The 22828-nt window shown below is 44.1% G+C and overlaps 2 protein-coding genes and 1 long non-coding RNA gene across 9 annotated transcripts in view; 2 read left to right on the forward strand and 1 right to left on the reverse strand.

Moving 5' to 3' along the window:
- The window catches only part of LOC119214173 (regulator of microtubule dynamics protein 2), a 93338-nt gene extending 81855 nt beyond the window's left edge, over nucleotides 1-11483 (forward strand). The window contains exon 12 of the mRNA XM_062566430.1: nucleotides 11457-11483. The gene's annotated coding sequence lies outside the window, so the exon portion shown is untranslated. The remainder of the gene's footprint in view (nucleotides 1-11456) is intronic.
- Nucleotides 1407-22344, reverse strand: ikzf1 (IKAROS family zinc finger 1 (Ikaros)). Of its 7 annotated transcripts, none has more exons than XM_037465876.2 (8): nucleotides 17262-17632; nucleotides 12692-12745; nucleotides 12438-12551; nucleotides 7505-7774; nucleotides 5873-6040; nucleotides 4498-4623; nucleotides 3813-3944; nucleotides 1407-3399 (listed from the first exon to the last, which is right to left on the reverse strand). In XM_037465876.2, exons 1-8 carry the CDS (start codon nucleotides 17593-17595, stop codon nucleotides 2690-2692), a joined length of 1908 nt encoding a protein of 635 aa, XP_037321773.1. In that variant the 5' UTR covers nucleotides 17596-17632; the 3' UTR covers nucleotides 1407-2689. The 7 variants fall into 7 exon arrangements, with proteins under 7 accessions (XP_037321773.1, XP_062422413.1, XP_037321772.1 ...); XM_062566429.1 differs by lacking the exon at nucleotides 17262-17632 and adding an exon at nucleotides 22224-22344 and having other exon boundaries at nucleotides 1408-3399; nucleotides 3813-3947; XM_037465875.2 differs by having other exon boundaries at nucleotides 1408-3399; nucleotides 3813-3947.
- On the forward strand, nucleotides 18711-22387 carry LOC119214239 (uncharacterized). The gene is made up of 3 exons (XR_009957210.1): nucleotides 18711-18899; nucleotides 21054-21120; nucleotides 22282-22387. It is a non-coding gene; the product is annotated as an uncharacterized LOC119214239 (long non-coding RNA).
- Nucleotides 22388-22828: the final 441 nt, after the last annotated feature.

Raw genomic sequence — 22828 nt, forward strand, 5'->3', positions numbered from 1 at the left:
CCATTTACACAATTGACTGATGTTAGGAGCGTTGATTTAAAAGTTTCAGAAAACTGAACGGTTTTGCAGCTTGCTTACTTGGAATAATTATTAAAAAACAAATGGTCAAAACAAGGCAAGTTTGTCCGGTGGCACCATAGTTGTAAACCCCGGTGTAAGCAGCATGCCCCCTTTGACCTATGGTAGGAAAACACTTTGGAAGTTATTTCTGACAGCGAGGTAGTACATTAATACGTATAATACATTCAAAAGCTGTTAACACCATGGATCACAGACCAAGCATATTTAAAAATCAAAAAAATAATTAACCATTTTCCTGAAATTGTGTTACATTATTATATAAGCAGTAATGATGATGATGAGCGACGTTGTACTTCCATCAAACCCAGCTGGTTTGATTTCTTTACACATTACTTCTTTGTAAAATGTCACAAGCCACACAGCTGGTCTAAATCTTCAACTTAATCCAACATTTTTCATTTAACCTTTTAATCCGAAATGAAACTAGTAAAAGAAAAAAAAAATAGAATGGAAATACTCAAGTACAAGTACCTCAAAATTGTACTTTAGTACAGCCATTGGCTGAGTACATTTAGTAACTTGATGAAGCCCCTAAACTTGTTAATGAAATCCGGCCCCACATGTTGGGAAACACCGGTTGAAACAGCAACTGAATTTGAAAAGTATGCAGCGAATCTTCTATTGCGGCCTGTTAGTAACGGCACACAGTCACACAGTCACACAGTCATGCATAGTGTCAAACACCTGGAGTACTGACGTCTTGTTGGATTCATGGCTAAATCGGTAGAATCCGATTTGAAAGGAGCGTTTCAGCTGCTTAAAAGGGGAAGTGAGATTTGGGATTCTGGCAGGGCCAGAGTTGGTTGGCCAGATGAATCCCTCTCATGCAAATGCCCTCCCTCCCCTGTTGGGTCCCAGTCAAGCGTGGGGGGGCGTGTGTGTGTTTGTGGGGGCGGGGGGTCTGGCTGGCCACAGCTGCTTCCCGTTTCTGGTAAATCACACAGCAGCCATCTGGACCATGTTGAGATCCTCCTGCCGGCCCGGGCTCGGCCTCCGCCGACGGGCCCGGCCCTCAGAGCCCCGGCCCTCAGAGCCCTGAGACCCCCGGCCCTCAGACCCCCGGCCCCTGCCTTCTGCTCCAGTGCCCGATCTTTCGCTGCTCCGTAGAGGACCACGCTGATCGGGGTCCTGGTCACAGCACATGTCAACGTGCTGGTGTGTGTCTGCGTGTGTGTGCTTATGCTACAGTGTAATCCCTCGACGTCACAATATTAACACCAGAGTCTCTGTGTGGACTAAAGCCACTGGGATGTTTCTGCCTTCTGTTTGGCATCCGTTTGTGAATTCACAACTGAAGGAAATTAGCTCTTTTGTGCAAAATTGAAATACTTTTAAATGGTGCATGGTAATCTTATGTGGAGAGGTGTTTATTTATTATGATACTATTGTTTGTGGGAACTCGCATGCCAGTCATTCACTCTTTCTTGGCTCCCCCTTGACAGACAGGCGAGCGAAGCGTCTTGATTGACAACTGGACTGGAGTTATTTCAGAAGGCTTGAGAGTAAGAAACAAAATCTACATATTTTTCAAGAAGGTGAAAACTTTTCATTAATGCCAGGAATGATATTCAGTTCAGTTCAGACATTTTGACAGGTGGTTAATAATGAAACAAAAAATGAAGCATCCCCCTGACAATATAGAGATGATCCCAATTAGCTGTGGGGCTTTTTTCCTCCTTAATGCTACACTCACACACAGTTACACAAAACACATGCTCTCTCTTTGTGCATATATAAAATATCCTTTATTGATATTTTGCAAGCATAAAGTTCCTTCAAACCTCCGATTGCTCATTTTCTTCTGTGAGTGAAATAATTGTTAGCAATCGGGTGCAAAACAAAAGGCCAAGATAGCATTTTCTTCTGAAAAAATTCAAAATAAAATCCCGCAGCGGCCCTGTTTTCAACACATTTAGTACAGTCGGACAGAAAGAGATGCAGCATTTATTAACTACTCTACAAACAAACATTGATCACTGTAATAAATACAAAAACATACAGGTGTGTAAATGTGATATAAATAAAGTACAGGTTGTAACTTTGAAAGGGGTGTGTGGGGTTATTTACACTGATTGTTTTTATTGATTGTATTTCCTTTTCTAAAATTGGTTTTACTGCACTGAAGATAACTGCAGAATACACACAGTAAAAAGATTTGTAAATGTAAGTATGATACTCTTTTATATTCTAAGTCTAGAAAAAAAAGACACATTTTATACATGGCAAACTGTAAATACATCATTTAAAAACTCAGTAACTCTGCTGTGGCGTCCTCACTGCACATCATTTTGTTTCTTAAAAAAACGGTGAACTACTACTACTGCTACTACTACTAAACATGGCATTTGGAAGAGAAAATACAAGTCTTGCTTTTTAGTTGTACATGGATCTGTGTTCGACAAACATGCAAACTTTGTATTAAAAAAACACACCTTTCAGACATCAACAGTGTATTTTTTGCTTGTATTTCCTATTCATTTATTTCTGCTGCATGTCTGCATGAGTGTGTGTGTGTGTGTGTGTGTGTGTGTGTGTGTTTGTGTGGCGTGTTCTTTGCCACGCATCCACCCGTCTGTCTGTGAGCTGTGTGCTCCCCGGTGGGCGGGGCTTAGTAGCGATGCTCCCCGCGCGTTATGTGCGAGGAGAACTCGTAGCGGTCTTGACTCTGGTGGCCACACAGGTTGCACTCGAAGGGGTCTCTGAAGCCATGGCAGCCCATGTGAATGGTGTACATGACGTGGTCCAGGAACAGAACGCGGCAGTGTTCGCAGCGGTAGGCCCTCACCTGCTCCCCGTCCGCCGCCACCACCTTGAAGCCCTCGGAGCCCATCTCCATGCTGGCCCGGATGGCCTCGTACTGCCTCTGCTGCTCCTCCTTCACCAGCGGGAGCATGCCGTTCCTCACCCCCGAGGTGATGTGGTTGGTCAGGTAGATGAGGCCGGACGCCGCGCCGCCGGGGCGATCCTCGTTGTTGCTCTCGGTGTCCGTGGAGTCCTGGCCGCTGTGGCTGGGCGAGCCGTCCTTCTCGCTGGAGGCGGACTTGGAGTTGGAGAGGAGCAGCAGGTTCTCGGCCGCGCTGTCTTTGGCCGACAGGCCGAGGCCCGTCCCCGCGTGGCCTTCCGGCGCCGGCTTGTGCAGGGGGTACATGGAGCCGATGCCCACGTCGGAAGAGGAGGCCGGGGAGGTCTGGACCAGAGGCCGCAGCGACTCGGCCCCCAGGTAGCTGATGGCGCTGTTGATGGCCTGGTCGATGACGTGAGGCTGAATCAGCTCACCTGCTCCACCGTCGTACGACAGGTCCGACAGACGTTTGTCACCTGAGGGTTGAAAGACAGACACGAGGTTAAACATCACTCACAGGCTTGAACTTTGACCTCTGTCCTGCGCTTAAACCACGTTGATTCCGAGCCTGCTCCTCTATGCCGTAGTTTTTGTTTCTTCTGGTCTCATATTGGTATTTCTAGTATTAATAGCTTTATCCTGAGCCTCTATATTTCCTTTTTTTTCGGTTGATTTAACACAATTTAAACATTCGAGCATAGGCTTTTCATGTTTAAGGCTCAATTCCTGTTGAGGCTGAATGACAAAAAAAGAAGAAAGAAGAATGAATGAGCACTTAACACATTGGAGCTTCACCTATGCAGCTTTCACAGGCGCAGTGGTTACACAAATGTATCAGCAAAAGCAGCAATATTGTATTCACACAAAGGAAGCAGATTTTGGCCCTTACCCACAAACTTCTGTGGCATAGTGCTTTTACGCTTAGCTACGTTATTAGCTAGTCTGTCTAGCACCAAGGCTCTGTCAGATCCCGTCTGGCTTAAGTCTTCCCTCTGCTCATTCTGGTTGCTTTCTTCCTTTACTACTGGAAATCAAGACAGAAAAGTAGATTTCAGAGTCAAAATAATTTGATTTTGTCCTGTTTAAAGTGTTAAGCAGGTGCCGGAAAACACATAGTGGTATTTTCTGGTCTGATGGTAGTTTTTCTCACAGAGCGGATTATTCTGACACATGCAAGGCCCTTGGTCTATAAGTATAGTATCTGTTCATGCTCACAGATGAGGTATAGCTTTGTTTCTAGGCTTCAATGCACAGCACCCTGCACATGAAATAACTCTACAGTCAGTCCCTTCAATATATGACGGCCAGGTGTATATGGACAAATACAGAACTTTATACTGACGCCATGATGAAATTGACTTAATTATCCCTGCAGTAATTTCAAATAGCTAAAGAACTTTTGCATGATATATTCGAATGGAAATTACTGTAACTAGACCTGACTTGTCTGAGCATTTAAGTAACCTCTTCATGGTGCCCTACTGCTGCATGCATAGCGCGTCCTGCACTCAGAGTAACGTCTGCCACCATCACATTTGGGTGAAAGGGAAGTGTGCGTCTCGTGAGGCACCAACCTGTGTAGATGCTGTTCTGCAGTCCCATGCACTGGAGGTAGTTGTGACACCGCTCCTTGTGCTCCTCGAGAGAACTGCGCTGCTTGTAACTCCGCCCACAGTACGCACACTTGTGGGGTTTTCCAACTGCAGAGAAAAATAAATTGGTTTAGTGAACAAGGCTGTGCTATACTGTGATGATATGAATAAATATACATCTTTATTTTGGTTTATTTGTATTACAGGAGAGACTCAACCAATAGTTAATATGCGGTTCAAAATGCACATTGGTGACTGTTTATCTTTAAAAGTACAGGAAGTGCTGGATTTTACAATTCCAGTTGGCCTGCAGTGAATATGAAGAACAACGACAAACTGGGTATTTAGCGTGAAGTGTGGGTAGTCAGAGAAAATAGTACCAAAAACAGGTGTTCCCTCAACAGAAAACCCCAAGTTAAAGACATGGAAGTTCCGCCCCCACTGACTGATTGACAGGTGATCTTTATCTCTTCTACTGAGGTTCCTGTGTGTATGTGTTTTGGGGGGTAATTTGGGAAGCAATTTGGGGGGTTTACATTTCATATATAAAACATAATTGATTTTGGGGGCTTTCTTAGCTGAGTAGCGTATATTCAAAAAAAGAATATGCCAACAAATACATAACTATGGGATTGACTATTTCCTTATAGTTCATTCCTGGATTGAATAGAAGGCTTTTAAACAAGATAATAATATACACCCAGTTGCGCAATATAAACTATTCAATTTGTAAATGAACAGTTGAATTAATACAATATTGGAAAAAGGGAGCAATAAAGTATTTCTACAAGTCTGGCTACAGCCCTCATTTATTTTCACTGCTTAGTCAAACACAAACTCCTGCGCCTTTAAAAAACAAATGTGTTTTAATCCGTGGCTGAATGTGTTTCCCTAACAAATACACTGCTGTTCAAGCAATGTTTTCTAAAAAAACTACAGTGCCCTGGTGTTTTTAGGAAATTGAGTGTCACAAACGTAGTAGGAAGTACTGAGAGACACACTGTTGGTTTTAAACCTTTCGTGGTAATTGCAGACAATAAAATAAACGATGAGTCCAGTTAAAACTGCTGTGCAAGAACCATTTTGCAGTTTACTCTTTCTGTTCTACTGAGCTATTCACGGCAGGCTTTGTAAGTGTGCTGTTTACACCCAAATATTTCATGAACACATACTTCTGCAAAGCATTTGCAGGAGAAAAAAAAAATGACACCATATCTACACCCTGTCAACTTCCCCTTGCACAGCACTCGCCTCTCACCGTGTGCGGAGCGGAACAGGACATGGCTTTTATGAAGGCGGTCCAGGAGTTGCCACGAGTGCTGAAGTTGTGTGGTGTGGGTGACCTTTGCGTACTCACCTGAGTGGGTGCGTAAATGGCCGGTGAGGGCATCCCTCCTGCGACAAGCGTAGCTGCACAGGTGACACTTGAATGGTTTCTCCCCTGAATGGAGCTTGATGTGACGCAGCAGGTTGCCCTTCTGGGTGAAAGAGGCGCCGCACTGGCTGCACTGGAACGGCCGTTCTCCTGAGGACCAGAACACAACAGATGCACATCACTGTAAAGAGGCAGATGGAAGACAACGTGCATGTCTGACCGGCACACACTTCCGCATGTTCTTATTCTGTGTTCTTGATTTTGAATGTTGGTGTTCATTGCACCGCTCTCCCTGACCTCCCTACGTTTCATTCCTCCACCGCCGACCATAAAGGCACAAGGCCTCTGTGTTTTATATGCCGATGAATCGGCGCGCTGCGGGAGATGTGGGGTCGCTGCACTACAAGCACGCCGGGCGCCAGAACAAGCCCGGGAGACGCAGCGCCCCCGGGGCGGAGAGCGCTCCGGCAGCCGAGGAGAGGGTTTTCACGGCGGAGTGACACCCCATCTCGCCGTGCTCCCCCTGCCCCGCTGGCTTCTGGCGCTCTGATCGAACAAGAGCCTTTCAGACTCAGCCTGCCAGTTCCGTAATGCACCATTGCCTGGGTCAATTTGATCTGAAAATCTCATTTTTTCCTCTTCTTCGTCTCTAAAATAAGAGCGGCACATCACAATGCAAATTCAGCCTCATTTGAATAAAGCGAAGGAAACACTTTGTGTTGAGAGCCAGTCTTCCTGATCAGCGCCTCTGGAATAAACCAATATCCAACCTCTCCGAGTGTTGTGGCATTCTGTGAGAACGTTTTAATGTGGCTTTTTTTTCTTTTTTTCTCAAAGGCCCCCCATAAAATAAGAGTCACCACTGAAGCAGCAAAAATATATAAAAAGGAAATTCATTAAAAATGCATTTCAGGAGCAAAGACTCACCACAGAGTATTTTCTATTTAAATAGGAGGCACTTCATTATATCTTTTATTCTACTTTCTTTTGCATTTACATTAGTCTAGTGTTCCTTTCTTCTATTTTGAGTTTCATTAGTTTCTAAAGCTTGACAGTTAAGTGCCTTTTTCAAAAATGTTCCCCACCACTGGTTTAGCTTCATCACAATAGAATATCAATTTTGAAACTTGAAAAAAACTTTAAATAGCCAGATAATTGTCACTTCATAGAGATTCCATTTAATTGTCGCAGATACATCCTATATATCAACTGAGGGTATGTTTTTTCGGACCAAGTTCTTCTCTGCTACTTTATCGCTGTAATAATTTGATAAGTTCCTGTTGCTATGTGGTAATTCAGAGTCATTTAGATGAACAATAATGAATGCTAATAATAAGCTCAAAGTCTATTTCACGCACGATAGGAAGGCTTACATGCATACAGCCCACTACTGAGTACAAGGCTGATTGCAAACATAAAAACAGGCTCTAAAGTTTCTTTATGCACGGCGATACAGCTGGTGTTAGTAGGAGACAACCAGTCTAAGCTTCATTTGTGCCATTAAAAGTCTGAGGAAATGCTCTGGAGCCACGGCAGACCCCTTTCTACCCCTCATCCATCCTGACAGTGAACATGGGTGCAAAGGAAGGGCAAGAAGTATTGCAGGTGGCTTACCAGTGTGGCTTCGCTTGTGCACCATCAACACATTGGGGCCAATGCAAACTATCCCACAGATATCGCACTTGAGCTTCCCGTTGGGCAGCCGGATACCGCCGGCCGAGGAGTAGGCCTTGGCTTCGAGGCTCGGCTGTGAGCCGTTCACCTTGGCCCCCGAGGCATCGATCACGCGCAAGTCTTCCGCGCACTCTTCCTCCTCCACGCCATTCATGTCACAGGCCAGCCCATTCTCCTCATCACTGCGAGCCTCAACTTTAATGTTACAGGCTGGAAAAGAGGGCAAGGGGGGGCCACGGTTTAGAATACGAGCATGATTCTTTCATGATGTAATCTAAAGATGGGCAATTATCAGTGTGATATTGATACTGTGACATGAGAATAGACAATGCATCGTAACATTGTGGTGTTTCCTTTGCCTGGTCTGAAATGAACTTATTTCCTTACTGAAAGAATTGATCTTTTGCCATTATATCCACTATATTACACTGATTATTTATAAAAATGCAAGACAACTATTTTATTTGTTTGTTCATTTGAAGTAAAAACCTAGTTTAAGTATGTCATTCATTTTGGTCTTTTTATTTGTACAATATTCATAGTTTACCTGACAAATCGTCATGGATCAATGTTTTGCACATTATTTAGGTAAGAGACTTCCTTAAAGTTCTCCTCTTTTTTGTATTTGAATGAAACTTACATACCGTATGATTTTATAAAGACTCATTTCTAATTCCTGCCATGAAACTGAACATTAAAAACACCTGGCTGTTTTGTAACCCCTTGGTTTATGTTCATCCTCTCTTTCCTCTGTCGGGATAGACACTGTGTTTAAAGGCGTTGCAACGGCACTGTAATATATCTAGGGCAACAACCGTTTTGCAAGGGAAAACCTCCCCTAGTGCACATTGCAACATTTTCATGTTCACCAGGACGCTGCATCAACACTTCAAGAGCTTCCCCTCTTACTTTCAACAGTTTTGTGAATAAAGCGTGTGCGAAATCAACCCCCATCAAATGAGATCAATCCAGAGCCTGCTCATGTTAACCGTAGGTTATACGTCTGTTCCCCAGCAGCACAGCTACATAAGGACACACATGGATATCGTGCTTACTGTTTGAGGATGTCAGTGATCAAGAAACAGATCATCTAGCACCATCACACTTTGGTAAAACAAATGACAGCAAGATAAACAGGAAACAGAGACACAGGAAACAGTGTGAAACTAGGGAGGACGGTGGTGTGTCTATCAGAGCAATGATCACACGCAGGCACACATAAGACAAACTCGCATATAGAGAGGGGTTTCAATCCATCTAAGAGGCCTTTCAGAGTGCCGACAGTACATGCTGCCTGATTGATGTACACCTATGACTTGTTCTAAACTGTAATTTATATCTTTAAAGTCTGGTGTTCCCAGGGTGATCAGAAAAGAGAAGTGTCCTCTGGGCCAAACTAACTGCTCCTTATTTTCCCACCACAGAGCAGTTAAGAGTACTGAAGTCCCACAGCTTCACCAGCTTGTGGTTTGCGTGTCACAGCCCGATTTCCCCATGCCTCTACCTCTGTTTGTACAACTGAAGAGGAAGAAGTGGAAATCATGAAATATAGGAATACATGGAAAAGGGGAAGCTTCAGAAAGAGGGCCTGTCTAACTGAAATACCAAGAATTATGGAGAAGTGACAGAAAGGGAAGCACAGGAAAGGAATTGTAAAACAGCCTTTAACTGACACTTGGTTGTTGTTGTTGTTTTCTTCCTTCGTAGGAGTTTTATTTTCAACAAAAGCACAAAAATCCCCTGACATGCAGAGTGTTGGAGAGGAGGAGACGGCGTAGGATGGTGTGACGTTTATGACGGCTTCTCCGATGGATCCCATCGTCCATATCCACGCTTTTCTTTTTGCCAACAATCTGCTCATCCGTTTGACGGTTGAAATTCAACTTTCTTATTGTTTATGATGAGAGAGACACCAGCGGGGCATGTATAGGGGAAGGAAAGGCTCAACCAAGAAGGGCTTGTGTTGTATCAGAGTGCACAAGCTCAGGATGAGTTTCGGTTCGATCCAGTACATATTTTTTTAAGTACATAAAATTCATTCATCCATTTATCCATATTTATCCATTTTCTATATTCATCCACTACTTTCAACTAATATCTTTTGTCGCCGCATTAATCACTTTTTCAAATTGTCCATTACACTGAGCACTTTGAACGTTGAACCCACGTATGCACTATTGTTAGCAAACTATTTATATTTATTCATGTATGTCAATATATAATCAATGTATCCCCTTTAGGCAGCATTAACCAGTTCCACTGTTCTGATGTGATGGAGTGATGTAACAATAAAAAGGCTGAATAAAACAATTACAGGAATACCTTCAATATCAAAAAAGGTGTATAATTTGAGCTAAATATGGATTTGTGCTTCTCCTCGCTTGTTTTCAATGTATTTGTGCAGTGAACGTAATTAACCTTCATGTGTATGTGTGGTTGTCCGTTGCTGAGACGTTCCACAGTGCAGCTCTCAGGTTTTCACTCAGCTAAAGTCGCCAGAAGGGAACCATGAAACTCGGCTGCCACCCACTTCTCATGGATATGGGGAAGTTATGACTGAACTGGGAATAGGAAGAAGGCTTTTTGCTTTTTTATCTTGTTTGTCACGATCACACATCCTGATTTGCTCGTTTTGGGAAGCAAGGGTCAGACAAACAACAAAGGCTTGCAATAAAACTGTTAGAACCTAATGTGGATCTATTCTCACGTTACATATGAAGGGGTGGAATAAAACAATTACAAATACTGATATATACTAATATCCAATTTTAAAAGTTATTGCAAGATGAATTTCTATAAATGAAAAGAAATGACTGGAAGATTGGAAGCCATTCGTTAGTATAGTGTTAGTAGTTGAAACACAGGGAGCATGCTGGAGGTTCCTGTTACTGACTTGTGCAAAGGAGTTTAACCATATGTGTTAAAACTGCGGTGGTGACACTCTCGACGCCAAAAATTGCCTGCTTTTTCTCCCTCACACTTAATTTTTCAGAAAGTCGCCTCCACGTTTTCGGGAACTAGTCGGCTCGGTCTCTCTCTTGGTCGCATGTCTCTGAAATAGCAACGGCTACTGTCTGAATCACCGAAAGCGAAAGAAAAATAGTTTCACTGGGATGTCGAGTAACTCATCCCACCGCCTTATGACTTCAACCCAATGGGTTTCCATTCAAATTATAAATGAAAGCACCACTAAAGAATGAAATGAATTCAGTTAGCATTTTTAATAAGCACTCTGATGTGGGAAAAGACCTTGCAGCGTTATAAATGTGCAGCGACGATCCTGGGCTCTGAGTACTTATTTTCACAGGAAACAACCTGGGTTTTGAGGTTTTGAGCTTTCGATACTTTGAGGTCCGTGTCCCACATATAGTCCCCCTACTTTGTGCCTTTTTTTCACAACAGAGAACTGAGCAGCACATGATCCTGGTTGATAATTATAACTCATTCTGCCTTTTATCACAGAGGCAGCCATGCATAGATGTACCAGATACTTGCACTTCCCTTCTTTCTCACTGCTCCTATATAGACACACACACACACACACACACATGCAGAGCAATGGTACTCTTATAGGGAATGAACAGAAACTCACATGTAGAACATACGTTCATACACGGCCACAGCCAGCTGTGTCCTTGTCACTCTGCTTACCGTTGAAAGCCAGACATTTAAATCAGGCACTCTGACTATTTCCTTTTTTCCAAACCCGACTGTACTAAATGTCCATCAGTCCCGTGACTGTCGTGTAAAACATGGCGCTGCAGAACCTCCCCCATCCTATTTTAACACGTGTTTATTGTTGCTAGCGCAGGACTTGATCACAACTGATGTGTGCGCGTGCTTTGCTCGGTGCCTGTAGGCTCAACAGTTGTAAAGTCAAACAGAGAGCCTTTGTGAGTGTGTGTGTGTGTGTGTGCAGGTGTGTGACCTATGTGGTGTAGTGATGCACTGATCTCTCTGAGCTTGGCCTTCTTCCTGAACTCTTTATCTCCAGGAGTGTTGAAACTGCCTGATGGCAAGTTCTTCTTTGGAAACTCTTGCACATCCTATTTCAGTTGAGCTGAGTTGCGCCTCTTTGTGCGCGTTTCACATCTCAAAGTGTCCACGTTGTTACATTTCTATATCTCCCATATCTGCTTTCTGTGTGATTCCCATCATCTGAGTGCGGCGACGTTCCCTACCATTTTGGATGTTCAGTGAACATATTAAATGTTAAATAAAACAGTTTTTTGTCTGATTCATCTTGCTGTCATTTAAAACTGATTAGCTTTTAATGACCAAGTTTTTTTTCCACAAACCATGCATGTTAGGACACTTGAGATAAATATACGCTGCCCCAATGTGACTCCCCCCTAGCATGCTTCCTCCTTACTTTCACCATGATATTCCCTGGCCTGATGTCCACAAACTCAAATCAAGGCCACATTAGCTATTCCTTAAGATTTGGCTTATTAATGGCGTGTCATGGATCAGAGGATTTTTTTCTTTTTTTTTAACCTTTTCTGCCAATGACCTAAATGTGTCTCTTTGCAGATTTAATTCCATTTTTCCATGGGATTTGAAATGGCAAATGTCTCCCACTGGATGTGTATGACATTAAGTCAAGTAGTTTTATGAATGATTACGTTATGCTTTTGATACTGACATTACTTTCATTGAACTGTTTTCCCCTAATTTGGACGCCTCGGGGGTTGAGCACATTGCTGTTGGGAGAAGCCCTGCACTGGGTTGCACTCGCTCTGATTGCTGCTCCATGGATACACTCAATTTACCGTCGCCATCGCGGCTTCGGATCACTTCATCCTTAATTTGCATGAGCATCGGTGGCGTTCTGGGTGGCTGTGGGTGCGTTTGGCGAGACGTGGCCTCGTACCTTTGTCCCCTCTGTTGTTGTGCTGGTGGGTGGAGCCGGCTGACAGGTCCTCAGGGACGGCCATGGGCTCCTCTGCCTCCTCGGACGTGTCGATGGGGGGGGGGCTCGCCCGGCCTGGGGAGACACACACCAGCAAACACACATCACTCACCACGCGGGCCCCCTCGACGCGTCTCATTCAGGAGACGCAGAATTACCCCGCGGGCCTATTGTATGTACTTTACAGGTCAATCATGCGGCGGGTCGTCTTTTACCTGGCAGCGGGGCCATTTCCTGGGCCTCCTCTGTCTCCATGCGGTGCAAGTACTCTAATGGGAGAGAGATGGAGATGTCGATGTGTGTGAGTTTAATCAAGTGCAGGCGGAGGAAACAGCATTATAAAAAAGCCAGAGTGGAGTAAAGGGTGCACTTTTCGGTGTGACTCTGTCACCTCGGCGAGATCACTCCTGTCAGCGCCAGAGACACACCACTGTCCCCTACATGGCACTACAAAGAATCACAGACATTTTCATTACAAGTCTGACAGAGAGGCCGTGCTCAGAGAGTGGCTTGGCTCCGGCTGACGGGTGCCGCTGGTAACGGCGGGTTGCCGGGAAACGTGGTTTCGGACCACATTTGTTATTTATTGTTAATTTCCTGCCACGCAATCATCCAAAAATGCAAAGTGACTGCCGCAAAATTAAGCAGAAAATTAACTGGCCCCGGGTCACGAGGATGCGGGCGTCTTCCGTTCCCAGCTGATCGGCACTCGTGTTCTCTCTAATTTACTGAGCATGCATGGCTGAGCCCGGGGCCCGGGCACAGACGCATGCGAGCCACAATCAGAAACAAAGAGCGGGGAGAACAGAGAGGCAGAGTAATAGAGAGGAGAAGGGGACAGGAGAAAAGCGAGGCAGATATTGAGGCAGAGATGTAGACAGCAACGGGAGGGCAAGAAGTCAGGAGAGGGAACGGAATGGAGAAAAGAAAGGAGAGAGAAAAACAGGTCGAAGGAAAGAGAAGTTCTCTTTATTTATGAATTCTTTCTTTCTTTCTTTCTTTTTTTTTTAAGAAGCGATGCTCCGGCCAGAGCTGAATATCTGAGGAGTCACCCGTGCTCGTGGCCCCATTAATAATGGATGGCCCTCAAGTCTGCAGCAGATGGGCCCGACAGCCCCAGCCCCAGCTCCGCCACTTCAAGAAGCCCTCGGTGGGGCTGCAGCCCAGTCCAAGCAGCCTCTCAGGGAGAAGTGAAGCTCCCGAAAATAGCGAAACAAGCCCAAGGGAGAAGGGGAACCTAGGCCTTCCTGTTTTACAGACAGATGGCTCCACACATTTGGAACAAATAGTGGGAAGCGACCGGGCCGCTCTGTCGCAACGCGCAACATTCTGCGGAGTCAAGTCAGGAGCTCTACGGGCATGCAGTGTGAGGGGGGGGCAAAGGTCACTGGTGCAGAAGATTTGTTCAGCACAACACCAGGGTGTTGCGTGTTGCTGCGCTGAGCCCTCCTCAGCATCTGGAGTTTGGAAGTCGGAGGCTGAGGGCGGGTACGTTCTCGTGTGCCATCTCTCCTTTTTTTCTGGGCAGATGGTGCGAGGGGAAACACGGATGTGTCGGCGGGGGGGGGGGGGGCCTTCGGCAAGAAATAAAAAAGAGAGTTCCTACATTCAGCCACAACCCACTTTGCGTGGGCATGTGGAAAGTAAGGTGCACAAAGGATATTCAGGAAGTAGCTAGTTTTGATAGTAATCTGTGTTTGTATTCTCCTTTTTACCAACATTTTATTCCTACTAATTCAAAAACTGTTTTTGTTTTTAGTTGTAATTTAGATACCGTTCCTTTATTTTCCCTCGCCAAAGTTTGAAGTCCTTGATTGAAAGCTTTTTGGACCGCAGCATCTACTACGCAAGGGAAAATATGATCTAACTAAACAATCATCCATTTTCTCCTCAATTTTATCAAATAAAAAAGAAATTAAGAAACCTATTTTCCCATCTTATTGCCTCTGTCCTGGTTGTTGTTGGGAGATGTGCGTGTGTGTGTGTGTGTGTGTGTGTGTGTGTAAACTGGGGGCAGTTGGAATCTTTCAAGCAGTGAAATGGAAGTCACAGAAAACTTTTGACGCATAGCACAGGGGGGACTGGAAAAGTGTAGGTCTGAGTGTATGTCAAGTGTGGAGAGGCAGGAAGAGGCTTGTGGGTTGACAGAATTCTCGGTCTTCCTCCTGTGTGTGTATGTGTGTGTGTGTGTGTGTGTGTGCGTGCACGCGCGCGTGTGTGTGTGCATGTGTTTCGTGGAGGGGGGTTAGAGGCGTCTGCTCGGAGTGGGGCGCGAAAGCAACACCAGGGAGCAGGGTGGAGATGAGAAACAACAAAACCGTTAACAGATACTGAGGACCACACCAGCAAAGTTTGGATACCCAGGAGGAAGCTTGAGGCACTGCTGTGTGTACGTTTAAGTTAAGTTAGCGCACGTAGTAAATACTGGAATACATGAAACAACAGACAGAAAAGGAGAATAAAACACGTGTGTGTGTGTGTCAGTTGGAATTGAAACGTTTAGTCAATAGAATGGTTTGATCCAGAAATACGTATTAAACTGTATTCCAACATAATGGCACAATCGGTTTTAGAAATATGTGACCTGATTAAACGTTTAAAAACAAAATAAAAGTGTGATTTATAGCACAAGAGGTTCATGTTAAAGATCGTCCTCATCGTCCCGCTTATGACACTATGGGTGAATATAATATTCACTAAATGACCTGCTTCACTAGACATCAACACTCTGATTACATGCACAAACAGTCCCCATCATAATTCTCCATTCCAACACACTTTACTAAAGCTTTCCACTTTACAGATTGAGCAGATTCATGAAAACACTCCCGTACGCGGGTTGCATGAGAGGCCACTTTCTTATCATCCAATTGGGATTAGAGATTATCCCACACGGCCACCTTGGTCCACATGCACACGGGGCCTCTCTTCAGTAATTCATGAAATGTATGGGTGCGAGTGGGTCGTGTTAGCGGATGTTTCCTGGGGAGCCCGTGGAGGGGGTGAGGGGAGAGCGAAGGTGTGCTGAGGAGAAGTTTCCTTCATTTGCATCTGACACACTTCACTACTCTGCTATTCAGACAGTACAATCATTTTAATAACCGCCTGCCTTCCTCCGCTCCCCCCCTCCTCCTACTTCTGTTTCTACTGACAAGATAGATGATCTGTCTGCAGAGAGATGTTGCAGCACTTTCAGCACTTCTCTTTCCAACCACGATATGAAAAAAGTCTGTGTGCAGGTACCGGAGATCCTTTGCGAGTTTTTAATCGGTCTAACTTGCTGAATCCAACGTATCAGTTCTAATACTCTTGTCAAGGGTTAGTTTGTGTTGGATATTTAAAGTGGTACTTGAGTGACTTATCAACTTCCCGTTTAAATGTGTCAAACTCATAGAAAAAATTACATTTGACTTGAAAGCAGAATTCAAATGCTTAGCGTTGGCTTAAAATAAAGAAACTGTATTATGAATAAACAACGATGCTCTCCTGCAGTTTAAGCTTGGGAAAAAATCCTAATGGCACCAGCTCTTACAACTCATTTAAATCTGCTTTAATCTGTGATAGATTAACTGTTTTCTATTTAGTTTCTTATTGTTATGTCATTGCTCTTGCTTATATATTTATATATGTTGCTCCCAATGTTTTGAAAAGCACCTCGAGTACCTTTTAAAGGGCTAAGCTAATAAAATGTATTATTATTATTATTATTAATAATGGAAACTCATTGACTTGGTGCTTTACAATTGAGCACTACCAATGGATAAAATTACGTAATAGTTAAACTAATTCTTAAATGTGATCCAAAAGTATTTGTCCTTTTTATGCAGAGGCTGAACTTCGAAGTGTTTAACTTGATCAAAAGATCACACAGTTTGAACGTGTCTTTCTGTCTGGGCGTTGATCTGCTCTCCACCTCAGTGTAAAATGCTCCATCGGTCCTGCCTACACGTGGGAGCTTTTTCTACCCAGCACACAGACGTTTTACATCGCACTGCGAGTGTGGGTCGAACAGGTGAATGCAAAGATTAACGGTATGAAAAAACCTCAGAATTATCGATTAATAATTTATGAAAAGCGCCCGACCGAGTGAAGTGATTTCCTGTTTATGTTGCAGCGCTCAAGTGTTTTCACACACGGTTTGGGGTTTTTTTGGCCACGGACTAAAACTGCGTCTTGATCAAAAGTTGTCGTTTCTTTTCTGAAAATGTGTATTTTAATATTTGTTCAAACTCCAGACCGGCCTTCGGAGAAGTTTACCGAGCGCGCGCATCTGTGGCACCAGGTGCTGTAACAGGAGTGTAACAACCTATCAAAGTGGTTCAAATTAGAGCCACATGCCCCGAAAATACAAAGAAATCTAAGAAATGACATTTAATGTTTTAAAATGAATCCAAAGGATTGTGAAACAATTTATCCATGTGTTCCCAAAAGAAAAATACACAGGAAAAAAGGGGAACATTCCGCTACTTCCGTTAGATAGCTAACTATTTAGTAACAAATGACGAAAGCTGTGTTAATATATCTCTATTTTATCATTTAAAGCTACTCTGCTTCGTTAATCTGTTACATGTTGTGCAGCGGCGGAGAGAAGCGCGCACCAAGCGGGATCTGACGCTGCGGCGCACCTGCACCCAAACTCTAAGGACAGGTCTTTTCTTTTCTGTCTCCCGCCAGGTGCCAAATGCTTCCCAAAACTCTCGTGAAGAAACGACATTAATTTAGAGGTGTCGATCGAGCCCCCGAGAACGGCGTGGATCGGAAAAGCGCGGCTGGAAGTCACTTTACCTGCTATTCCTTGAGTTTGCAGTATGAAGTTCTTCCAACTCTCCCCGGCTCCATGTGCAGAAGGTCGCAGCGCCGCAGCGGCCCCATGGAGCTGCGCCCTGAGTCCCTCCCCTCTCCACTGCACTTCCTCGTTCCAGCCCAACATCACTAGGTCTCTGAGCTCGGCTGGGGCATTTTGCTCGCTTTTATCCACAGGCCGAGTCTGCAGCGGGGAGTCGAGGCACCGAGCCCTTGGCACTTGCTTTGTGCCGTGCCAATAAAAGCTGACACCCAGTAGACCATTACTGGCAGCCATGCATGAGATGGGATGAGGCGCGCGAGGAGAGTGGACCATTCATTGTTTATTTATTTCATTCTCACCGACGGCTGGAGGGGGCTGCAGGGGGGGAAGGGGGGGGGGTCTCTCCTTACGTGCATATTGGACAGCTCTCCTTCTGTCACCTGTTCTGGCAGCTCATAAAATGAACACAACTGTTTAGTTTCCCATATGATGAGTTGCTTTCTGTTTATTTTTTCACTAAATGTAACTTTTCGTGGCCCTCAGAGCAAGTGCGTTCTGCCCCCCCCCCCCCCACCACCACCACACCATCACATCAGCAAGTGTCCACATGTCAAGACCTAAGAGAATTTTTTCTTTATCTTTTATATTTATTTGAGCTTTGAGATGGACGTCCGACTCACTGGCTCCATCCCGAAGAATACCAACACACAGCCATGAGGTTGTGTGCAAACCGACGCCGCGCCACTGACCCTATGAGTCCGAACCCATCGGGGATATATGAGTTTCAGATGAGCCCTGTGACACTCTTAACTTTGGAGAAGTTCTGCAGCAAAAGTAAATCACCCGAATTCCAAAAAGCTAAAAAATGACTTGAAACTGATATAACTGAATGCAAATGAATAAACCATCACCACTGTCAGACTTTGCGTACAGCGTCACTTTGTCCCCCTCCAGTCTGCCATTGTTCACATTGATATGAACATATCAGCTCTGGACTTTAGAGATTTTTAATATCCATCCAATTTTCTTATGATTACAATCTGAGCGTCCACCTCTCACGTATGAAGCCTCGGAGTGATGGGTGCCGATGTACTGCCGGAAATATAAATATAAATTGTCGATTAATACTGATGGAAATTCTAAATAAATGATGAGTTAAATCTCTTAAATAACTCGTTATTGTCTCACACTAATATCTGGCGTCCTGGCTGTGTAATTGCTTTTATTTCTCATCACTGATGAACTCGAAGCTAATATACCAAAGTTGCAATAGTTTTTACTCAATTTCCCAGAAAAATTTCTAGTCAACCTCTTTGAATTTGCCTTTCACTGCTCCTCTGCTTGCGTCTCCCCCCTCCCCCTCCCCCTCCCCCCTCCCCTCCCCTCCCCTTAGTATCCCACTGTCCACAGTCCCTGCAGAGCACCCTTATCTCAGGAGAGGCCGTGTGTGCTGGATTGCTGAGTCACCTTTGGCGGGAGGCTGCCCTTATCTCCTAAGATGCACAACATTCAGGCAGTTGGTTGCAAAAGGAGGAACTTTGGGCAGGAGCGCTGTGGCCTGCTGTGTCTTCACGGCCACATCACGGATTGCAGCAACGCTCACCGACTTCCTCACCGCCCGCGTTTCTCTGAAAAAGGTCAGACGCTACAAGCCCAAGGCCGGGGGTGGGGGGGTTGGGGGGGGAGCTACAGGTCAGAATGAGTGGCTCCTTTGACCCGAGGCACTGCTGGGACTGACATGTGCGCCCTGCGCTATCAGCTAACGCAGAGGTGTCCACTCACGACTGTGGTCCTCCATGTCCCGTCCCAGTGACACAGCAGGTTCACTCGTTCAGTCTAGATTTTAGAGAAGTTGTCTCAGAGGTGGGATGAACTCTCACCGCCGGCTGAGGATTCTTAAGGTTTTTGTATAATTACTAAATTCACCAGTTGTTGAGCTTTTTAGCGCGTGCGATCTGCGGCTGCAGATCAAAGCGAACGTAACCCTGTGCTCCTCCGGGTTAATCCACAACCTGAGGGAAGCCGTGTTGCTGTAATTAATGTCATTACCTGGCAAGGCTCAAAACATCATCAGGCAATGTAGCCGCTCGACTAGCGAACAATAGGCTCCGGCTGGTTCTTATTTCATGGATCTTTAACCAGTATTCACTGTTTCACATCTGGAAGCACTGGCAGCATGTAACCCTTAATTGGTTTCAACACCTTAATAAGTCAAAGGCGTTCAAGACTGATAATCACATTAAATAGTCCAATTTATCTAATAAGTAAATTGCAAAGTGAAAAAATTCTTCTTTAGGACTGCATTATACTGTGAGGATGTTAGAGTAAATTAAATTCCCCTCTGCACACTGAAGCATCTATTTCCTTATGGTAATTATCTGCTGGAGTAGACGTGTCACTAGGAGTCAGGCAGGCTTGACATTTAGCCTTTTTATGGAGCGGCGATGAGTGAAAATTAAGATGAGGAAGAGGAAATTAATCTCCAGCCCAGGCAGGCATTGAGAGATCCTGGAGGATAGCAGCTGAATCAATCACAATGTTCTGAAAAGGAGCCCGAGATGAGATGCAGACCACAGGCTTTTACCAAATAGAGTTGTGATTGCTATGAGGAGTTCGACGCCATTTTATTGGTTTTAAATACAACACACAACATACAGACATGGTGAGATGCCAAATTCCAAGGAACAATTAAACATTTTGAGTCGTGAAGTTTTGAAATGTAAAACAATGCAATCACACAGAGACCAAGCTTCTTTCCAGGTAACAAGGTACAGAATTAAATGCATTTTCAAAGGATTTTCTTGAAAGAAAAGGAAATGTTTGGAAAATTCATTTTACCATTACAATATGCAATACGAGAGGTATTTTAACCATATTACTATCTTACCTTGCACTGATGCGTTAACTTTATTGTCACAAATATATCATCATTTTACCTTCTGGGAATCTTTATATGTGGTTGCCCTTTCTATCCATTGTGTATAAAGTTCAGTCCAATATTTTCCATTGTTTATACAAAGTAATTACGTGGTTATGTATGAGGAAGTCACATGGCATTTCATCATTTTTACCAAATAGTAACTGTCTATTATTGTCATGTTATCTGAGCTGTAATGTTAAGTGCTACCAAATGGATTCCTATCTGGAAAAAAACCAACAAGGAGGGCATGGAGGAGCTGCGGGGCAGATAGTGTCACCTTGATACCGAGCCAGATTAGTAGCTTCCCTGTCTCCACTCCTTAATCCTCCCTAACTGTCACACGCTGATACTGCCTGGAAACATCTCCAAACATCCTAAACAGGTGAGACAGTAATCACCAAACAGTGGTGAAACATGGAGTCCGGTCCCCCTCCATCACGCAACAAAGTGGTGAGGACTGAATGCTGCTGGATGCTGGCATCCTTTGTCCACCACATTAGTTGGTGGTTAGATGTCACTCCTCAACTGAGTTGTCTGCTCGTATCGGGCCAAAAGGAAGAGTGATTCATCATTCGTAGTAACACATTGATAGAACGTGTCACAATTATGTGATCCCCTTTTCCAATAAAGGGTTGGAGCCAATATAGGTTTTTAATTACAAAAATCCAGTCGCTATGTCACTGTTATTAAACCCAGTGACATTGCGTTACTTTGACTTTAATGGAGGGTTGCTATTAGTTCCACAAAGGCCCGGTCCAAGAGGTTCAGGGAGGCAGTTAGTGGTCAAAGAGGGTAAATGGGACTCCTGGTTGCTCCAAAGTTATTGTATGTAGATATGTGTTTGCATACTAACGTTGCTGGGTTTGTCCAGAGGTGGAGGATGGGGAACCCGACCACAGGAGGGCTGCTGCATGTCGTCACGCAGCGAGCCGTTGATGGTTAGTTAATACATCTTAACAAAGGAAAACTGCTAATATGCAATATTCAAATTGTCACCTTTTTACGCAGCTATACATATGTATTACTTGTAATGTATTTTTTCAATGCATAACAATTGATTTATTTGATCAAAAAATGAACCCTGGGAACCCTGGTCTAATAAAAGATGCAGTAGAGCTTCATTATGGGGAATGAAGGATTTAAAACTTTTGGAGCCTGGACCATACACACAGACTACAATTTAGATTTACCGTATTTTAACCTTTGCTGCTTCTACCTTTTTTTAAGTCTGTCTCTTGTGAATCCCCATATCTGAATGTGTGTGAAATACATTGAAGTGCTTTCTTACCAACAAGAAATATAAAATAATTTAGGTGTAGATTAGAAAGGCAATGTGATCTGTGATCACGCTATTTTAATCCCTCACAATATCAAGTAGAAACACTTGTGCAATCTAAATCTTCACAAAATATAGATAAGAGAGATAAGAGAAACAGGATAACCTGCTCATCCCTATTTCCTGTGTAAGCGTGAAGCGTCACAAACCACAGACATGAAGATATTGCTGTCAGGCACTTCATAATAATGTCAATTTACATGGGAGTCCCATTGTGAGAAAAACAAACAGCTCAAATCACGTGGACTGTATTTAATACTGACCCAATCAGCTTTGCTTAATATCAATACAGGACTTATAATGGACCTCTTATACCTGCCTATTTTTTTAACATATTGTTAATAAATAGTGCAACATTGGTGCATAAAATCCTTACTTTCCTCAATATTTTTTTGGTCCCTCTCATTGCCCTTCATACAACACAAAGAATCTGGATTGATATAAACCCACTCACACCTATGCACACACACACACACACACACACACAATGAGTTAGTGAGCGAGTCAGTGAGAGAGCAAATGTTTAAGAGGACAATGCGAGAGCTCACTACCCGGAGTTAGAAAACCACTCATCTAAATCAGGGAAATTATGATAATGGGGCATCTCATTATTCTCCAACTCTCTCCGAATCAGCCACTGACATCACATCATTATAGACGTATTCATACAAACAGATTGGATGGCATAAAAAGGGAAGCTGGCACCTTCAAAACTTTCTCCTCTGCTTTGTCTACTGTCTCCTCGGCTGCTTCCGTGTGACAGGAAGTGCGGGTCTCAGGGAAGGGTTGCAAGGGGTCACGGTGGTCACCATTCGAGACATGGGCGCCGCACGTCCAAAAGCCGGACTGTCAAGACATCAAACATTTAAAGTCAGTAAATTATTTTATTCATTATTTTGTTATTATAGATAAAGAAAAAAAATGAAAAACCACATAACTGAGACTGCAACACGCTGATAGACTCAATAATACATTGGCACCTGTGTCAAAGGAGGTCGTCTGACCGGAGGTCGTCTGATCGTTGCTGCAGGCAGTTAATCAAGCGCTTGTCTTTTTTTTTTTGGTTTTGGGGAAAAAATATGGGAGGCCAGCCTAATCAGCAGAGGAAACAGATCTCAAGGGCTGTCGGGCACCAGGAAAATGGATCTAGGTTGTGAAAAACCACGATTACCACGAGCTGCCCTGGATCCAGCCATCTGGAGATGCCTGCTCCAAAAGCCGGTAAAGTTCGCTCAACTGGGGCCCAACAAGGAAACAGGTTTACGCCTCCTTAGCAGACAGCACTCCCAGAGCGACGGGATGTTTGCTCT

Source organism: Pungitius pungitius, chromosome 13 (assembly GCF_949316345.1).
Source record: "Pungitius pungitius chromosome 13, fPunPun2.1, whole genome shotgun sequence".
NCBI lineage: Eukaryota > Metazoa > Chordata > Actinopteri > Perciformes > Gasterosteidae > Pungitius > Pungitius pungitius.